The sequence below is a fragment of the Carcharodon carcharias genome, chromosome 28 (assembly GCF_017639515.1).
Source record: "Carcharodon carcharias isolate sCarCar2 chromosome 28, sCarCar2.pri, whole genome shotgun sequence".
NCBI classification, from domain to species: domain Eukaryota; kingdom Metazoa; phylum Chordata; class Chondrichthyes; order Lamniformes; family Lamnidae; genus Carcharodon; species Carcharodon carcharias.
The window spans coordinates 36,102,000-36,123,625 of record NC_054494.1 but is presented as its reverse complement, the minus strand read 5'-3'; the positions used below and the strand labels follow the sequence as shown (position 1 = coordinate 36,123,625).

Genomic DNA, 21,626 nt, shown 5'->3' with positions numbered 1-21,626 from the left:
ATATTCAAGGGTATTCAACGTTCTGGAAAAATAGGCAAAAAGGAAAAGGATTTGGGATAGCTTTGTTAATAAAGGAAGGTATCAGTGTGGTGGTGAGTAGTGATACAGGTGCAATAGATTGTGATGTGGAATCAGTTTGGGTGGAGATAAGGAATAGCAAGGGGAAGAAGTCATGGGTGGGAGTCACCTAAAGGCCCCCGAAGAGTTGCCTCACTGTAGGACAAAGTATAAATAGGGAAATTATGGAGGCGTGTAAGAAGGTTGCTACAATTTTCATGGGTGATTTTAATATTGACTAGACAAATCAGATTGGTGGAGTAACATTGAAGACGAATTTGTAGAGTGCGTCAGGGATTGTTTCTTAGAGCAAAACGTTGCAGAACCTACCCAGGAACAGGCTACTTTACGTCTAGTAATGTGTAATGAGGTGGGATTAATAAGCGATATTGTAGTTAAGATCCTCTAGGGGGTAGTGTTCATGGTAGAATTTCAAATTCAGTTTGAGGCGAGCAACTCGGGTCTCAAACCAGTGTCCTCAAATTAAATAAGGCCAATTTCAGAGGTATGAAGAAAGAGTTGCCTAAAGCGGGCTGGGAAAACAGACTAAGGAGAAGGTCAGTGGATGAGCAGTGGCAGACATTTAAGCAGATATCCCATAACAGCAAAAATTTATCTCTGTCAAAAAGGACTCGATGAGAAGGATGAACCACCTGTGGTTATAAAGGTGGTCAAGGAGAGTATCCAATCAAAAACTAAGGCATACAAAGTGGTGAAATCTAGTGATAAGCCAGAGGATTGGGAATGTTTTAGGAACCAGCAGCAGATGACTAAAAAGCTAATAAAGAGGAAGAAAATTGATTATGAAAGTAAATTGGCAAGAAATATAAAAACAAACAGCAAGAGCTTCTACATGTATATAAAAAGAAAGAGTAGCTAAATTGAGCATGGGATCCTTGGAGGATGCATCTGGAGAATTGATAATGGGGAGCAGGGAAATGGCAGGTAATTTAAGACAATGTTTTGCACCGGTCCTCACGATGGAGGACACTATAAACAATGCAAAGATATCAGATATGCAATGAGCTAATGGGAGGAAAGATCTTATAACGCTCTCTATCACGAGGGACAAAGTATTTGCGAAACTAATGGGACTAAAGGCAGACAAGTCACCAGGGCCTGATGGCCTGTATCCAAGGGTTTTAAAGGAAGTGACTGCAGAGATAGTGGAGGCATTGGTCAAAATATCCTAGAACTCACTGGATTCTGGGATGGTCCCAGCAGATTGGAAAACCGCTGATATGACACCTCTGTTCAAGAAGGGAGGGGGACAAAAAGCTGGAAACTATTGGCCAGTTGGCCTAACATCTGTAGTTGGGAAAATGCTAGAGTCCATTATTAAGGAAGAAATAACAGGACATTTGGAAAAGCTTAATGCAATCAAACAGAGTCAACATGGTTTTCTGAAAGGGAAATCATGTTTGATAAATTTGCTAGAGTCCTTTGAGGATACAACAAGCAGAGTTGATGAAGAGGAACCGGCGGATATAGTGTATTTGGGTTTCCAGAAAACATTCGATAAGGTGCCACATAAAAGGTTATTGCACAAGATAGGAGCTCACAGTATTGGGGTAATGTACTAGCATGGATTGATTCACACACACAAGACAAAGAGTCGGGATTAATGGGTCTTTTTCAGGTTGGAAAGATGTAACTATTGGAGTGCCATGAGGATCAGTCCTAGGGCCTCAATTATTTACTATCTATATTAATGACCTGGAGGAGGGGGCAGAGTGTAATGTATCCAAATTTTCTGACGATACAAAAATAGGTGGGGGGGGCATGTTGTGATGAGGCCATAAGGAATCTGCAAGGGGATATAGACAGGTTGAGTGAGTGAGTGGGCAAAAACTTGGCAGATGGAGTTTAATGTAGGAAAGTGTGAGGTCATGCACTTTGGTAGGAAGAATCAAAAGACAGACTATTATTTAAATGGAGAGAGACTCCCAAAAAAAATGCAGCACCGAGGGATCTGGGTGTTCTTGTGCATGAAACACAAAAGGTTAGCATGCAGGTGCAGCAAATAATTAAGAAAGCAAATGGGATTTTGGCCTGTATTGCTAAGGGGTTGGAGTTTAAAAATAGGGAAGTCCTGTTGCAACTGTACAGGGGGTTGGTGAGGCCGCACCTGGAGTATTGTGTACAGTTTCAGTCTCTGTATTTAGAAAGGATATACTGGCATTGGAGGCTGTTCAAAAGAGATTCACTAGACTGATTCCTGGGATGAAGGGGTTGACTTATCAAGAATGGCTAAACAGGTTAGACCTTTATTCATTAGAGCTTAGAAGAATGAGGGGTGATCTTATTGAAATGTACAAGATTCTGAGGGGTCTTGACAGGGTAGATGTTGAAAAGCTGTTTCCACTAGTGGGGAATCTCGAACTCAGGGACATAGTTACAGGATAAGGGGGCACTCATTTAAAACTGAGATGCGAAAGAATTTCTTCTCTCAGAGGGGAGTGAACAGAGGGACAGAGGTGGGAATCTGTTTGTGGAGCCAGAAGAAATGGGAGAGATACTAAATGAATACTTCTCATCAGTCTTCACCAAAGAGAAGGACTTAGCGGTCGATTTGTCTAGCGAAGAGTGTGTAGATAGCCTGGATCATGTGGAGATCAAAAAAGAGGAGGTGTTAGGCGTCTTGAAGAATATTAAGGTGGATAAGTCCCCAGGGCCAGATGGGATCTACCCCAGAGTACTGAGGGAGGCAAGGAAGGAGATTGCTGGGGCCTTGACAGAAATCTTTGTATCCTTACTGGCTACAGGTGAGGTCCCAGAGGACTGGAGAATGGCCAATTTGGTTCCATTGTTTAAGAAGGGTAGCAGGGATAATCCAGGAAATTACAGGCCGGTGAGCCTTACGTCAGTGGTAGGGAAATTATTGGAGAAGGTTCTTTGTGACAGGATTCACTACCATTTGGAAGCAAATGGGCGTATTAGTGAAAGGCAGCATGGTTTTGTGAAGGGGAAGCCGTGTCTCACTAACTTGATCGAGTTTTTCGAGAAAGTGACAAAGATGATCGATGATGGAAGGGCAGTGGATGTTATCTACATGGATTTCAGTAAGGCCTTTGATAAGGTCCCTCATGGCAGACTGGTACAGAAGGTAAAGTCGCACAGGATCAGAGGTGAGCTGGCAAAATGGATACAGAATTGGCTTGGTCATAGAAGACAGAGGGTAGCAGTGGAAGGGTGCTTTTCTGAATGGCGAGCTGTGACTAGTGGTGTTCCGCAGGGATCAGTGCTGGGACCTTTGCTGTTTGTAGTATACGTAAATGATTTGGAGGAAAATGTAACTGGGGTAATTAGTAAGTTTGCAGACGGCACTAAGGTTGGAGGAGTTGTAGATAGTGAAGAGGATTGTCAAAGGATACAACAGGATATAGAACAGTTGGAGACTTAGGTGGGGAAATAGCAGATGGAGTTTAATCCGGACAAATGCAAGGTAATGCATTTTGGAAGGTCTAATACAGGCAAGAATTATACAGTAAATGGCAGAACGCTTAAGTGCATTGACGGGCAGAGGGATCTGGGTGTATAGGTCCACAGGTCACTGAAAGTGGCTACGCAGGTGGATAAGGTAGTCAGAAAGGCATATGACATGCTTGCCTTCATTGGCAGGGGTATTGAGTATAAAAGCTGAGAAGTCATGCTGCAGCTGTATAGAACCTTGGTCAGGCATCTAAGAAACAATCCCTGGTGCACTCTACAAATTCGTCTTCAATGTTATCCACCAATCTGATTTGTCTAGTCAATATTAAAATCACCCATGAAAATTGTAGCATCTTGGAATATTGTGTGCAATTCTGGTCGCCACATTACCAGAAGGATATGGAGGCCTTGGTGAGGATGCAGAGGAGGTTTACCAGAATGCTGCCTGGTCTGGAGGTTATTAGCTATGAGGAGAAGTTGGAGAAACTCAGATTGTTCTCACTAGAGCAACGGAGATTGAGGGGCGTCTTGATAGAAGTTTACAAAATTATGAGTGGCATGGACAGAATAGATAGAAGCTTTTTCCCAGGGTGGAAGAATCAATCACTAAGGGACATAGATTTAAGGTGAGAGGAGAAAACTTTAGAGGAGATGTGTGGGGCAAGTTTTTTATGCAGGGGGTAGTGAGTGTCTGGAATTCGCTGCCAGAGGAGGTGGTGGAAGCAGGTACGATAGTGGTGTTTAAGAGGCAGCTTGACAAATACATGAATAGGATGGGAACAGAGGGATACGGACCCCGGAAGTGCAAAATGTTTTAGTTGACGGGCAATATGATCAGCGCAGGCTTGGAAGGCTGAAGGGCCTGTTCCTGTGCTGTACTTTTCTTTGTTCTTTGAATGTCTGGAATTCTTTACCCCAGAGAGTTGTGGAGGCTAAATCGCTGAAAATATTTCAAGGGGAGGTAGATCAATTTTTGAAATATCGGGGAGTTGAGGGCTATGAGGAGCTGGCACGAAAGAGGAGTTGAGGCCTGGAGCAGATCAGCCATGATCTTATTGAATGGCGGGGCAGGCATGAGGGGCCGAATGGCCTACTTCTCCTATTTCGTTTGTAATTTTGGTGGAGAAGTCACTCCTTGTGGTAGTTTAATGCTCCAACGCTGCATTACTGGACAGTGCAAAGATCTGTTTTAGCAATAGCTCCCCAGTGTAATGCAGTGAATTCTCGGTCAGGCACTGTTAAAGGCATCCTGTTTATAGTTGCTTATTTACATGGAAAATGGAAGTAATTCTCACCTACGCAGGGAACCTAATAACTATGCTGCTCTACATGCCTTACTGATCAGAATCTCTCCCTACTCCAGGGACTTCTGCATTGTGGCACTGTAAGTCAGATTGGCTGTGGTCTCTGGATCCCACATGGTTTTAGTAATGCTGCTTGCTGATCCTTGCAAGTCAGATGGTATGAGAGATTGCTGGGTTTCCGATTTGGGACTTGGAATTATTTGGGGACTGATCCTCCTGCTGTAGCTCATCGCAGTGTGACCATACCTTCTACCTTGCTTTGTCCACCTAAAGGATCAAGTTACAGACATCAATTGTACACAGTGTATTCCTACTGTGACCAGAGTTTCTGTGGGACAAGGCAAAGCCATTCTCTACTGAAAGCGACTTTACTCGTGTTGCTGGCGCACAGTTTTAGTCATGTCCTTTTGAATGTCTCTGAAATTGGAACTGTTTATAACAATTTATATTTATAAATTGCAGTGTATGTTTTTTTTTAATTCATTCATGGGTTGTGAGCATCGCTGGCAAGATCAGCATTTATTGCCCATTCCGAATTTACTTTGAAAAGCTACCTTCAACCAATGAAACCTCTGTGATATGGGTACCCACACTGCTGTTTGGGTGCAAGTTCCAGGATTTTGAACCAACAGCTGTGAAGGAACAGTGATATATTTCCAAGTCTGGATCGTGTGTGACATGGAGGAGAACTTGTAGGTGGGGGTGTCCCAAGCACCTGTTGCCCTTGTTCTTCTCAGTGGTAAGGCCATGGGTTTGGAGCATGCCCTCAAAGGAGCCTTGACGAATTTTTGCAGTGCACCTCCTAAATAATGCGCACTGCTGCCACTGTGCATTGGTGGTGGAGGGAGTGATTGCCTTACATTGGCTTTAAGGTATGATTCTGAGTGTATGACTATTATCAGGCTGTTGCTTGACAAGCCTGTGGGGGAGCTCTCCAAATTTTAATACAAGTCCCCAGATGTTATTGAGGTGGACTTTGCAAAGTTGGCTGGCCAGGGAGTCTTTTGTCATTTCTGTTGCCTAAGTCGATGTCAGGTGGACGTCCAGCTTTGGTCTTGTTGGAGTTTTCTATAGCGATTTGATACAACTGAATCAAACAGCCTAGGAAGTCAGCAGGCAGTAAAGAGTCATGGTCAGCCATGTGCTGGAAAGAACATTGGAGCCTTTACCTTCACTTTCCGTTCCTCCACACTACAACATGCATGTAAAAGTGCATGTTGCCGCAGCAACTTGGACTCCCTGAGTGAGCTGTAGCACACCAGCACCTTCTGGGCAATGGCACCATCCAATGTAGCAATGAACCCCATTGACTTAAAAAGCTCCTAAGTTTGATCGCCTGATATGTGCTGAATTAGCAATTAGGGGACTCAGTGCCCAGGACTATGAAGGGACAAAATCAGCCAATCTTTTACTAATCCCTATTGCAGATGGATTTTGGATGAAATAGGCTAGAGTGAGTAATGATGTACCTGAAGGAGAAATAACCCACCAACAAGTGCTATCTGGTACTGATGCTTTATAAAAATGAAATAAATGGGGAAGCCTGGAGGGAAATGATCATTATCTCAGAATGCAAACTGAGCTTACTAGGAGCAAATTGAGGAGACTGTAGACACAGAGTGTTTAAAAGGGAGATCCTTGTGAAACAATGATAATTCAAGGATTATGGAGAAAGGGCAGAGAGTTGTGGTTAAAAGGTTAGGCATGCCTTAATCAACAGAGTTGCAAGGAAGCCTTGACAGGCTCAACAGCTGATTCGCGTTCCTCTGTCTCAAGAAATGGGGGTTGAGCGTTTCCATACTTGCTAACAATACTAGCTCATAGGCTTTTAGGTGAGATAGACAATGGTTAGTTCCTTACTACCTTCTCTTTCCCACCTCCTCCTAGAGTAGGAAAAATAAAACACCTTGGAGCGAAAGCTGACCAAATACGATAGCAGGTGAGGTAGGCTGCTGTAAAACCACACATCTGTCATCTTCTGGCTTTTGTGCATGTTCCTATTTTTTTTATGTAATCTATTATTCCTCTGTGCCTAGATTGCAGCTGATTGCAGATGGACTGTTGGATCGATTTGTTGCCTCGGGGTTGATGGAGAAGGAATGGGACAAGGTGAAACTCCATGCTACTTTGATGAACACTCTTTTCAGAAGGGACCCAACAGGTACATGTGAAATGCTCATCCCATTCCACTCACCATACCCAATGCAATATCATTCCATGCCATCCACTCACACACAGCGTGACCAATACTCATCTATTCACCCAAAGAATCTTAACGTGCCAGCGTACAACATGCTGTATAGGCCATGATATTAACCCCTTAGATTTAAAGGTACAGGTATAAAGAAGCTTCCCAGCACTTGCATAACAGGTGTATCACATCTGCAGATCGAAAAGGCAAGTTAATGTTTCAAATATATATATCATGGAATAGTACAGCACAGAAGGAGGCCATTCAGCCCATTGAATCTGTGCCAAGTCTTTTGAAGAGCAATCTAGTTAGTCTCAATCCCTGGCTGCTTCTCCATATCCTAGCAATTTTCTTCTCCAATTTCCTATCAGGCAGTGCATTTCACTTCTCAATCACCCTTTAGTTCTGATATTGGGCTTACGCCTGAAATGTTCATCTGCTTCCTTAATGACTTACGTGTAGTGATGTTGCAACAAATGCGGAAATATTTTTTTAAAGTGTTTCGCGGTTTCATTAAAAATGCTGGAAAGGGGGAACCATTCCCGTTTTGCTCATCCAAATCCAGCATCTACTTTTTGCACTTCATTCATGCCTAAACTGGCTGAAGATCCACAACTTGTTTCACCTCCACCCTTGGTGTGATGCACAAGAGGTAATTCAAGAGGTACATTTATTAAGTAGGCTGACATGGTCCACTTCAAAATATGTACTTTCAGCAGCTCCTCCACTATGATATGTGCACATGAATACGGCACTAATCTAATTCTGTGGTTTGCTGGAGATGGCAAGGGGTGGAGGGCGGGGATGTTGAAACTGTGCAGCTGCGCAGGATGCTGATATCAGTCTTGAGCTGCCTATTTGTTTTAGGCCTCCAAGAAACAGATGAAATTTTAATCCCTTTTTATCTGGAATGAGACTTGTTTTCTGTTGGGTTTTTGATAAGATTAGTGTGTTCTTTCTCGGTCCCTCTTGAGGTTGTTCAGGGTGGTTTCAGAGTTCTGATAAGCCTGCACGGACATAAATTGCCAGTAAAGGATAGTCAGTTTGAGTGAGCAGCTGGAGGGTGGACAGCACCTGTGAAGCCATCCCCCAGCAGGTGCTGATGCCTGCAGAAGGCAGGGGGTGGGGGGGGGGGAGAAAGTTGGCACAGAAGTAAAGGTAGCTGGGACAGCAATACCAGTGTCTTCCAATGCAAAGAGCTTTCCTTGGCTGAGTTTTGCAGACATTCCAAGGTCCAGATCAACATGCTGAGGGGCACACTAAGGCTTGGGGCAGCTGCCACAAAGGCTCAATGTGGGAAAAGCCGCTATCTCAGGCTCTCCTGCCATAGTTTACTGAGGGGCTGGAAGCAATATTTTCAGCCTGTACGCTTTGTATGAAACGTACGTTGTAAATATAGGGCTGTATCTGAGGTGTCTCATTGCACTTAGAGTGCCACATACTGTAATGAAAGAAATTGCACTGTACTGCACTTTATGTAATCCAAAATTTAGACTGTTACCTATCTTTACAAGATTTATATATAAAATATGTTGTTGGGAAATGCGAAAGGTAGCTGGAATGTCAATACCAAAGTCACAGCATTTGAGTTTTGCACTAAAGCTAGGGATATTTCTGAGCAGTATTCATATGCTCTGTTTTTTTTGTGATTCCCGTTTGGGGGCTGTGATAATCTTTGTTTAACGCAAACCTTTGTCGGTCTTTAGTGGAAGGTCGAACCAGTGCCACTCCGGGGAAGCAGAACTTGCGTGAAAGAGAATCCTTTGATGCACGAAATGTATTAAAGGTCAGTAACTTGGTGTCAAGCTCCAATTAGGAAACCGAATCCTTGTTTACTTACCTCTTAGTACAATTATAGTATGTGAACTGCAATATGAAAAATACTCTGAGCAGCTCTCAATTGGGCCAGTGGCTATTTGCTCTTGCTGTTGCAATGGTGAGCCATACAAAAGCATTCCTGGTCTTTGCTGATTTTGGCTGTGGTTGGGGTTCAGCAATTGATCGCATTGCTTTTTTTTGCCACTGCAAATCTGTTAAGTATACAGGTGGAGCAGGCTTCTACTTATGGTGCAATTAGTCCAGTCTTCAATACTCAAAATTGTTTTTTCCCAAATATTTAGAAGTATGTGTCAATCATGGTTCAGTGGGAAGCACTTTTGCCTCCGAGTCAGAAGGTTGCGGGTTTAATTCCCGCTCCGGAGACTTGAGCTCAAGAAGTGCTCTGTTGTCGGAGGTTCCATCTTTCGGATTTTTAAAAAAGTTGTTAATGGGATGTAGTGTCGCTGGCTAGACCAGCATTTATTGCCCATCCCTAATTGCCCAATAAATGCTGGGATATTGGATGAGATGTCAAACCAAGGACCCCCTCAAGTGGACATGAAATATCCAATCACAATATTTTGTAGAAATGGAGGAGAGTTCTCCCCAGTGACCTGGCCAACATGTTATCATCCCAACACCCAGAAACACATTACCTGGCCATTACCACATTACCATTCGTGGGAGCTTGCTGTGTGCGAATTGAGTGGCACATTTCCAACATTACAACAGTGAATGCATTTCAATAGCACTTCATTGGCTGTAAAGTGCTTTAGGGAAGTTGTGAAGTTATGAAAGGTACTATATAAACATAAGTATTTCTTTATATATAAATTCAGAATAATTGCATTTTAGTAGCAGAACCATCTATGAACATCAGATCTGACGATGTGAACAGTGGAGGATGGTCCGTTTATTTCTAAAGGTCTTCTTGGCATGGTTGGCCTCGTCTCAGAGTCAAAGAGTTGAGAGTTTGAGCTGCACAGCAGGCTCTGAGCAGATACATTCAGCTGCTGTAATACTGAGGGAGTACTGTATTGTCAAAGATGCTTTTCTTCAAATAAGACAAATTGAGTTCCAGTTGCCTGTAACGTTGTATGTTAAAGATGCTAGATCACCATTCAAAGGGGAAAACTGAATTCTCCCAATTCCTGGTCAACATTGCTCTCTAAACTCATTTATCTTGTGAGATGCTTGTGGATTTAGTAAAGAATCACTGCATTATTTGCTTATCTAATAGTCTCTATACTAGTATAAAATACTAAAGGGATGTTTTGACACAAAAGCCTTGACATAAATACATTTTCTCAAAATGACCAAAGTGTTTTATTTCTGACTATCTCATGCTTCACTGTTTAATTTATTTTCTTTTAAGTTTCTCCCCTACGCTCTACTAGTCACCAGCTGAATGGGTGAACAGACAGCCTATTCTAATATTCCCTGATGTATAGTTGGCCACCAGGAAGTACATGAACGCAACCAGAGGATGGGAGGGATGGTGATGCTCCATTTGAGTATCTGAGCCAAGATTCTGAACTTGCTATATGGGAATTGTAAGAAGGATTCCCCTTTTAAGTCCTACTCCATAGAGCTCCTTATTGCTGAGGATTTTAGTGACAGGATAAATACTGAGAGGATGTTTCCATATGTAGGGGCATGCAGAACTAGAAGCACAGTTGAAAACTAAGAGGTCTCCCATTTAAGGCGGAGCTGAGGAAGATTCTTTTCTCTTAGACGTTCGTTAGTCTTTGGAATTCTCTTCCACAGAGAGCAGTGGAGGCTGGACCATTGAATATATTCAAGGCTGAGTTAGATAGATTTTGATTGACAAGTGAGTTAGGGGTTATGAGGGGTAGGCAGGAAAGTGAAGTTAAGGGCACAATCAGATCAGCTGTGACCTTATTGAATGCAAGAGCAGGCTGGGTGGACCAAATGGCCACCACCTGTTCCTATTTCTTATGAGGTACAGGGTCTTTCAAAGCCACTGGCTCACTCACCCCTATCAGGCAGCAGATTTGTACAGCAAATTGTTTTCAGACAGAAGAAAATGATTGAAATCTTTCATCCTGTGAAAGGTGAGCTAAGATTGCAGTTTCACTGCAGTGAAAAGTCATCATATTTGACGATGATGTCCTAATAAAAATAATTACAGCTCCTTTTTAAATGGTTAAAAACTGGAAAGTTTGAAATCAAGCTGTTCAGCAGACTTAGCAAGGAATTCTTACAAAGCCATAATCACATACCCTTTCCATAGCTAATTGGACCAGATGGTAAAAGTGGAGCATCAGCAATTATTTGTTAAAAGTCAAAACATTTTGGGAGCAACCTTGACACCAAATCAAGGGAAACACAAAAGCTTCTGAGCAGCAACGAAATGCCATCATTTATATTCTAAACAATATTATTCAAACAATTAAACAAAGCGCAGAGTCATTCTGAAGAAATTAAAAGATTATGTTACAGCTCCTGTTATTTTTCACTGGGACTAAGAAGTTGGGCTTGACAATAGATCCAAGATATAAGGGAAAATAATATTCTTCAAAAACAACCTGTCAATCACTCACTTTATTTTTAAAGATTAATATTTGGGCTGTGTGGCGTTTGAAACGACAAAGATGCTAGGGCATCGTTGGCATCCTTCCATCTGATGATGGACATGCAGGAAATCAAATCCGTTGGGGATGGGGTCACTTAATATGGCGCACTTCTGCCGATGGTGAAGAAACCAGCCCACGAGAGGCAGGTTCTGCCACAAGTGCCGTATATGAAATAGTTATCAGGTTGTTATTTTCAGTGTTGGTGCCTCTTGCCAAGCTGCTGTAGCCGCTAACCATCATGGTGGTACATGCCAGTCCACAGGTGATGACGTCATTTCCCTCTGTTGTCAGCTAGTTTCTTCCAGGTGCGAAAATTGATGTTTAGGGCCTTCAGGTCGCGCTTGCAAACATCCTTGAAGTGGAGCTTTGGGCATCCTACTTGTCTTCTGGCTTTGGCTACCTCGCCATACAGCAAATCGTTGGGTATATGTCCATCTTCCAACCTGCGGACAGGCCCAATCAGTGAAGGTGCCTCTGCTTGATGAATGCCAGCATACTTGGGACATTTGGCTTTGAGAAGACAGTGATGCGAAAAGTAACCTTAACCAGTTCAACCTTAATACAGATGTGCATTAGGCTATTCTATGCAGTGGGCTGTGCAATCCTGTTTGTGAGTCCTGCTAAGCATAAGAGACCTAGAAATTACTCTGAGGAATTGGGCAGAGAGCAGCTGCAAGATCAGGTAATGAGTATTGAAAAATGACAAGCTCTCCTGGGTAACATCCCTGTTATTTATCCTCTTGTGTATAGTTATTGCATTTGAAGGAAAGCTTTTATACTTCTATCTTAATACATAGTAAATGAGGCATTTTCTCCATAGAAGAGATATGAGGAGTGAGTTGTCCTTGGATTTAGGGCTTCAGATGTTGTTTACGCAGTGTGCAAGATTAGTTTATGATATACTGTTTATCCCTTTATTTTATAGCAATCTATAATATGTTAGCTATTTTACATTTGTGCACACTTTTGCCTGCACAACTTGACTTCTAATCATATTTTTGACGCAGTTTTTGTGTCAACGTTTTTCGGCAGCTTAAATTTCTCTGTCTCCATTCTCGGCTGGTTGTTTTCCCCAGTCTTGCAGTTATTTTTTTCAGTTTACTGCAGTGCCTATTAAATTGCTGAAAAATTATGAATTTTGGCAACCCGTGGAAAGCCGACTGTGATAATCTTCACCTCTCTCCCTCCAAGACAGTCGCGTCAATCAAGATGGTATCACAAGCCGATCAAAACGTTTGTCCCTGACTAACCCAACTGAGGCAATTTGCACATCAGCAAAGTTTTGTACTATGACGATGATTCAGAATGAGATTCACAGTGTGGTTTGTAATCTTCATTTTTGTCTTCAGGATATCTTCCAGAGTCCTTCACAGTTGTGCCTGTCTAAAGCAGGCTTGATGATTGCAAGCACTGAAGAGGGGCAACTGAATGTTTCACTTCCTGATTCAACAAAACCAGGAAGCTGATCCTTTCAATCATAAATATTTCCTCCACAAACATTTTACTTGTATTTTTTTTCTGGTAGACTGAACCATTTTAATTGTTCTACATGAATTTTTGCACTAGCTGCTAATTGACAGTCACTTCCAATCCCTCTCTTGCTTAATTACATTGTTGGTTCCATCAAGGCACAGTGAGCAAACAACAACCTTTTGCGAGCCAATCTTGAATTGTTCTGATATTTTTAGATATGCACTGGACCTTATCCTTCACAGTATTCTGACCAAGAGGCATTTCTGCTCCCCACTGCACTGCTTGATTTTGTCCTTGCCGGGGAAAGTCACTGAACAATGTGTCAGCACTACTCTGTGTAACACTCTTGATAAGTTCACCATCTGTGAGAGATTTGCCGTGCTTCAGAATGCAGCATGTCATTTTTGAAGCTTGCTGCTAACAGATAATGTGGTTTGTTTTGCTCACTGAATCCACTGGGCCAGCTACACTATAGCACAGCTCCTGTGCTAAGTATACTTTTCCTTGTTGCTTAACACATTCACAGTATTGTGGCTCATCACCAAAAATCATTTCAAGTTCTAGAAACAATGTAGATACAAAAGTTGTTTCCCTGCACTCAGTCATTCTGAACCTTTCTGCTCACTACACTTGAATTTCTTGCCACTATCGTAGGCATCGTCGAATTTTGATTTTTTACTTTGTTCGTTGCCAGCTGTTGTTTCTTCACAAGTGTCTGTGACCCAGTGAGCACATTGTTGTTTTAAATTTCAAACCTCCGATGTCTGGGAATTCTGCAGCGAGTAACTCACCCCCTGATTCCCCAAAGCCTGTCCACCATCTACAAACCATAAGTCAGGAGTGTGATGGAACATTCCCCACTTGCCTGGATGAGTTGCAGCTCCAGCAACACTCAAGAAACCCAACACCATTGAAGGCAAAGCAGCTCACTTGATTCGCACCCTATCCATCACCTTAAGCATTCACTCGGTGCACCACCACACAACATGACTGCAGTCTGTTTCACCTACAAGATGCACTGCAGCAATTTGCCAAGGCTCCTTCAACAGCACCTTCTAAACATGCAATCTCTACTACCTAGAAGGACAAGGGCAATAGATGCATGGAAACACCAGCACCTGCAAGTTTCCCTCCAGGTGCCCCTCCAAGTCATACACCATCCTCTCTAGGAAACTATGTCGCCATTCCTTCACTGTCACTGAAATCCTGGAACTCCCTCCCAAACGGCAGTCTGGGTGTACCTACACCTCACAGACTGCAGCGGTACAAGAAGACAGCTCACCACCATCTTCTGAAGGGCATTGAGGGATTGGCAATAAATGCTAGCCCTGCAAACGACATCCACATCCGGTGAAAGAATAAAAAAGCAAAACTGCTCACCCTCATTCAAGTGATACTGTCTTAAAAGGATCAGTAGTGTTATGTCAGTTGGAACTGTGATTAACCTGGTGTATAAGACCACAATGCTGAATTCCTATAAAATAGCACATAGTGGGAGCAGCATAGTGGGCTCTGAAGAAGAGTCATACAAACTCGAAATGTTAACTGTTTTTCTCTCCACAGATGCTGTTAGACCTGTTGCGTTTTTCCAGCATTTTCTGTTTTTGTTTCAGATTTCCAGCATCTGCAATATTTTGCTTTTAACATAGTGGGAGCAATTAGCTTTGTACTGATGTTTATGTAAGATGCTACTTGTCTATTCTAGGCCCCGTACTTGTTTGGTTGTGACTTCATGATTGACATTTGAGGCAGCCAGTTTAAAAGTGTGGCACTTTGAGATGTGACTGAAGCTCACGAGACACCAGACTTTTATAGGTAGATAGATAAACAGCATCCATGACAGTATCGGTAGGAGTGACCACTGCACAGTCCTTGTGGCAAAGAAGTCCTGTCTTCACACTGAGGATATCCTCCATCGTGTTGTGTGGCACTACCACCATACTAAATGGGGTAGATTTTGAACAGATCTAGCAATTCAAGACTGGGCAACCATGAGGCACTGTGAGTCATCATCAGCAGCAGAATTGTACTCATCCACAACCTGTAACCTCATGGCCTGGCATATCCCCCACACTGCCATCTCCATCAAGCCAGGGGATCAACCCTGGTTCAATGAAGAGTGCAGGAGGGCATGTCAGGAGCAGCACCAGGCAAACCTAACAATGAGGTGTCAACCTGATGAAGCTACAACACAGGACTACTTGCATGCCAAACAGCATAAGCAGCAAGTGATAGACAGAGCTAAGCAATCCCACAACCAACGGATCAGATCTAAGCTCTGCAGTCCTGCCACATCCATCGTGAATGGTGGTGGACAATTAAACAACTCACTGGAGGAGGAGGCTCCATAAGTATCTTCATATTCAATGATGGGGGAGCCCAGCATGCCAGTGCAAAAGATAAGGGTGAAGCACTTGCTACAATCTTCAGCCAGAAGTGCCCAATGGGTGAGCCATCTCGGCCTCCTCCAGAGGTCCCAGCATCACAGATGCCAGTCTTCAGCCAATTCAATTCACTCCACGTGATATCAAGAAATGGCTGAAGACCCTAGATACTGTAGAAGCTATGGGCCTTGAAAACATTCGGCAATTGTAATGAAGACTTGTGCTTCGGAACTTGCCGCGCCCCTAGCCAAGCTGTTCCAGTACAGCTACAACACTGGCATCTCCCCGGCTATGTGGAAAATTGCCCAGGTATGTCCTCAACACACAAATCAGGACAAATCCATCCTGGCCGATTACCACCCCATCAGCTTACTCTCAATCATTAGTGAAGTGATGGAAGGGTTCATCAACAGTACTATCCAGTGGTACTTGATTAACAATAACCTCACTGATCTTCAGTTTGGTTTCTGCCAGGGCCATTCAGCTCCTGACCTCATTACAGCCTTGGTTCAAACATGGACATAAGAGCTGACTTCCAGACCTGAAGTGAGAGTGACTACCCTTGATATCAAGACACCATTTAACCGAGTGTGGCATCAAGGAGACCTCGTAAAACTGGAGTCAACGGGAATCAGGGAGAAAACTCTCCACTGGTTGGAGTCATACCTAGCACAAAAGAAGATGGTTGTGGTTGTTGGAGGTCAGTCATCTCAGCTTCAGGACATCACTGCAGGAGTTCCTCAGGGTAATGTCCTAAGCCCAATTATCTTCAGCTCCTTCACCAATGACCTTCCCTCCATCATATGGTGAGAAGTAAGGATGCTCACTGATAATTGCACAATGTTCAGCACCATTTGCGACTCCTCAGATACTGAAGCAGTCCATGTCCAAAAGCAGCAAGACTTGGACAACATCCAGGCTTGGGCTGACAAGTGGCAAGTAACATTCACGCCACACAAGTGCCAGGCAATGATCATCTCCAACAAGATAGAATCTAACCATTGCCCCTTGACATTCAATGGCATTACCATTGATTTATCCCCCACTATCAACATTTTGGGGTTATCATTGACCAGAAACTGAACTAGACTAGCCATATAAATACTGTGGCTACAAGAGCAGACCAGGGGCTATGAATCCTGCACTGAATAACTCACCTCCTCACTCCCCAAAGCCTGCCTTCTACAAGGCACAAGTATGATAGAATACTCTCCACTTGCCTGGATGAGTGCAGCTCCAACAACACTGAAGAAGCTTTTCACCACCCAGGATAAAGCAGCCGCTTGATTGGCACCCCATCCACAAACATTGATTCCCTCCACCACTGACACACAGTAGCAGCAGTGTGCACCATGTACAAGATGCACTGCAGGAACTCATCATGGCTCTTTAGACAACATCTTCCAAACCCACGACCACTACCATCTAGAAGGACAAGGGCAGCAGATAGATAGGAACACCACCACCTGGAAGTTCCCCTCCAAGCCACTCACCATCCTGACTTGGAAATATATTGTCATTCCTTTGCTGTCACTGAGTCAAAATTCTGGAACTCCTCCCTAACTGCACTGTGAATGTATCTGCACAACATGGACTGCAGTGGTTCAGGAAGGCAGCTCACCACCACCTTCTCAAGGGCAACTAGGGATGGACAATAAATGCTGGCCTAGCCAGCAAAGCCCACACTCCTTGATTTAAAAAAAACACATTTTATCTTGTATGACATGCATTCACCATTGTGGTACTAGGCCAGCAGGAGAGTGAATGCTTTCACATCTAATGAGTATTCCATCAAATAAATTGCTGACATTAAAAACAAATGGACCTATTTGAGCTGTGTGAGAAAGGCCTGGTGATGAGGCTTCCTCTGGTGTGATATTTGCTATCCCCCATAGGTGGCCGAACACTGACTACATCGAACCTGGAGCAATCAGCTTTGGATTTGTTCAGAAAGCGCCATTGCGTTTTAAATGGTACTGAGCTGAAATAGCAGCTAAGGCAAAGAGTTCACTTCTTTCTCCTTCTGTGGTAGGTGAATCATATTAACTTGTGTTTTATATTTTTAAGAAACATACCCTCTGTCAATATAAAAGCAAAATACCGCGCATGTTGGAAATCTGAAGTTAAAACAGAAAATGCCGGACCTGCAGAGTTTTTCCAGCAACGTCCATGGAGAGTTAACGTTTCAAATCCGTATGACGTCTTCAGAGCTAAAGAGAAGTAGAAATGTGATGGAATTTAAACTGTTAAAGAGGGGGTGGAGCAGATGTAGCAAACTTGATAGGTGGGAGCTCAGGAGAGATTTACAAAGATGTCATGGACACAAGACAAAGGGAGTGTTAACGCTAGTGTTAAAGACTAAAGAAGGTGCTGATTGTTTCATAAAGATAAAATAGCAGAATGTGTTAACAACAGAACAACGGCCAGTGCTCTGTGAAAGCAAAACATAAGAACGAGTGACAGAAATGTTGGGGGAAAAAGACTTTAAAAATAGGAAAAAATGAATAAATAAAAATAATTTTAAAATAAATAAAAATTGGATTAAAGAATGCATAAAGATGGAGGCAAGAGTTCATGCTCTGAAGTTGTTGAATTCAGCGTTAAGTCTGGAAGTCTGTAAAGTGCCTAGTCGGAAAATGAGGTGCTGTTCCTCCAGTTTGTGTTGGGCTTCACTGCAACATTGCAGCAGACCAAGGACGGACATGTGGGCATGAGAGCAGGGTGGTGAGAGCAAGCGACAGGAAGGTCTGGGTCATGCTTGTGGACTGAGCGAAGGTCTTCCGTAAAGCTGTCAGCCACTCTTGCGTTTAGTCTCCCCAATGTAGAGGAGACCACTTTGGGAGCAGCGAATACTGTAGACCAAATTGAAGGAGGTGCAAGTGAAATGCTGCTTCACCAGAAAGGATTTTTTTGAAAGGAGTGATTGAGCCTCTGTCAACCTAGGAAAAGGGTACTGGATGAAATTGAGGTATTTACATGAAAGTACTCATGTAGATTGGATTGGAAACAAACAGTTTCACGGATGATATTAGTGCAGAAGAATATTTTGGAGTAGTGAAAGCTCGTTGGATCTAACAAGCCCTTCCCTTTTTCCAAAGATTCCAACTCCTTTCCCACTATATCCCTCATCCTCCAGAAGCTTATTCAATTACCATTTGAGATTAAGTATCCTTCCTTAATAGTTTTTGCTGAAGCTCTTAATACCCTTTAGGTGAGCAAGTTCCACCTGACCAATAGAGTCCTAAATTCCTCATTTTAACTTGGTATTTTACCTTCTCAGCACTATGAGCATTTTAACCATGATCGAACTTTCTATTTTCCAAAGAAACCTTCTCTCATAACTTAAATTCCTCTTGGTGCCGAATGCTTGTTGTATTTGCCAACATGATAATCTCTGTACTCTATAAAATTAATTTTGTGAAGTGCTTTGATCTGGTAACAAGATGCATAACAATAAATAGTATTATTTTATTATTGTTCTCTGGACTAAAATTACAAGTGCCCACTTCACTGAGCTTGTGTGACCATGGAGATTGCCAGGGATGGGCAATAAACGTTGGACTCACTAGGGACACCGATAACTGCAGAATAGTTTTGTTTTCAATAAGATTCATTGCTGACAGAGAGCCAATTTAGTCAGGAACGGCTGCCCAGGTAATGTCAATTTCTTTTGATTCTGAGAATTTATTGAACATCTTGTCAAATCCTTTTCACTATAACTGGCAGCTTTCACAATGTTGACTGTTACACCTCACCCACATTGTAAGATGTTCAGTTTTCCTGTGGTAAAGCTACTAGGCCATGGTTTCTGACTCTTGAGGTGTTCATTACAACATTACAAGTGAGTTGTTATAATGTGAGATACTTGGCTCTGAAGAATCTGTGATAGATTGAATGGAACTGTATCTTGTAACCGGCTAACCTGATTCAGCCCTTAACTGGTCAACTTCAGGGCTTTAAAAATGGTGTTATGAAGAGATTGCGCTCAAAGTAAGAGAGAAATTCTAACTAGAAAGAATGTGTTTCTCAAAATTCCCAAGGGGAATGTACTTTGTTTTAAATTACCAAGGGAGGCTAAAATAATTTGTTAAAATGTAAGTGATTGTGTCTTTTATTCCAAACCCCTTGCATTCAGTATTTCTTGTTCCATGATTTTTGCAAAGCTCCTATTTATTCAGAAGAGCACCATGTTATAATATTTTATGTGTAGGATTCGAAGAGTAGTTGTTCAGGGCATCTGATGTGTAAGAGTACAAGATTCCAGTTTAGCAGGATAAGGATCAAATCTCTAGTCACAGTAGTTGATGTGCAAATGAATGAGGTTCTTAGGGCACAGTGGTGTAATTGTTAAAGTTGAGATTTTTGTTTAAGGGATCCTCTGAAAATATTGACACATTCTTATGGACCTCCTAACCTCCCTTGCAAAAGGAATAAACAGCTACCCAAGATAAAACTGTGCTATCTTTATGAAATTCAATATTATTAGCAAATAGCAAAATAAATAACACTCTTGTAAATCAACAAATACAAGCAAAATACAAACTTCTGCAGACATTGTGCTCACCAATGTATCCGACATCAGAAAAATAGAAACCTGGTGACAGGATGAACCTCCAAGGACCATCATACGCACATGCATACAAACATATGGATTAGGATTAGGAATAGGCCATTCGAGCCTGCTCTGCCATTAAGTATGATCATGGCTGATCTGATTGTTAGCTCAGCTCCACATTCCTGCCTACCCCCGATAACCTTTCACCTCCTTGCTTATCAAGAATCTATCTACCTCTGCCTTTCAAGTATTCACAGACTCTGCTTCCATTGCTTTTTAAGGAAGAGAGTTCTCTTCATCTCTGTCCTAAATGGGTGACCCCTTATTTTTAAACTGTTGCCCCTAGTTCTAGATTCTCCCACAAGAGGAAACATCCTCGCCACATCAACCCTGTCAAGACCCCTCAGGATGTTATATGTTTCAATCAAGCCGCCTGTTACTCTTCTAAACTCCAGCAGATACAAGCCTAGTCTATCCAACTTTTCCTCATAAGACAAGCCGCCCAGTCCAGGTATTAGTTTAGTAAACCTTTTCTGAAGCCGCCTTTATCCTGTGGAGTTATGTATGAAAATCTAGGGTTAAAGTAACAGTCACAATATCTGGTGTGCAAACTATATGAGTTTTATTTATTCAACAACGTAAGAATTATAGAAAACAATTGATTTACATAGTGTCTTTCATGACCTCAGGACATCCTAAAGTGCTTTAAGTGTAGTCACTGTTGTAATGTAGGAAAGCAGCAGCCAGTTTGTGCATGGCAAGCTCTCACAAGATGCAGTGTGATAATGACCAGATAATCTGTTTTTAATAATCTTGATTGAAGGATAAAAGTTGGTCAGGGAACTTGGGATAACTTTCCTGCTCCTCTGGAAGAGACTTTTTATGTCCAACTGAGATTGCAGACCAGGCCCTTGGTTTAATGTTGCATCTGAATGAATGGCACCTCTGGGTGTACAGCGTTCCCTCGGTACTGCAATAGTGCCAAGTTGGTCTCCTGAGTGTTGATCATAGCACAGAGTTCCTGTTTAGCTGGGAATATTCCCGATTCCCACTGCCCCACTCCCCCGTTGAGTTGTACAAAACTTACGATAGTTTTAAGTGCACCCAAAAGACAAATGACCCTCCCTTCTGCAGGATGAAATATTAATACTTTGCTTTCCATTGCAGAAATGTGAAAATTACCGTTTTGGTGATGTGGAGCTGAATGCCGTGCACATCTCCCAGAGGTTTTCCACCGACAGCTCTGGGTTCTACTCTTCGTCTGGCGCCATTAACTTTTCGTAGTGTGTGGTAATGTTGGATCAACGGGTCTGCAGAATAACGCTCTACACCCACCCCAAAAAAATTACGGAAAGGTGAGTCTTGCTACAACACAGCAGGACAAACTCACCTGCTGGTCAACTCCAAATTCTCAATTGGGACCCTTGTTTCTTCTGGGGTAAAGGAGCTGAATTGAAGCAACCTTGCAAGAATATCCTGCTGGAACAGTGACGGTGATGCATGAGAGACTGTAGGAGAAGAGCTGTTTTCACATCAGATACCTCTACATGTCTTCAAAAATCATTCCAGCCTTTCACAGTCAAATATTTGCAATGATATATTAAACTGGGGGTGAATATTTCTTGACTCGGAGTGAGATGTTGATGTTGAAAAATGGAGCACTTTCCTATTTGCTCGAGCCAAGTATCCCCAGTTCAAGTATAGCATGGCCAAATGTAAAGTGAGGGTCCTCTTACTTTGTCTGAATGGTGCACCTCAGAAGAATACCTCTTACTGCATCAGTCTGACATTCCTTTCCATTCCCTGCCCCTGTTC

General features: G+C 42.6%; 1 protein-coding gene across 3 annotated transcripts in view; it reads left to right on the top strand.

The window, feature by feature from the left end:
* ascc1 (activating signal cointegrator 1 complex subunit 1) overlaps nucleotides 1–21,429 on the top strand; it is a 46,690-nt gene extending 25,261 nt beyond the window's left edge. For all 3 annotated transcript variants that reach the window (XM_041176386.1, XM_041176388.1, XM_041176389.1), the window contains exons 8-10: nucleotides 6,830–6,954; nucleotides 8,691–8,770; nucleotides 20,979–21,429. In XM_041176386.1, the coding sequence (XP_041032320.1) occupies nucleotides 6,830–6,954; nucleotides 8,691–8,770; nucleotides 20,979–21,095 (322 nt within the window). In that variant the 3' untranslated portion in view covers nucleotides 21,096–21,429. The remainder of the gene's footprint in view (nucleotides 1–6,829; nucleotides 6,955–8,690; nucleotides 8,771–20,978) is intronic.
* The last annotated feature ends 197 nt before the right edge of the window (nucleotides 21,430–21,626 follow it).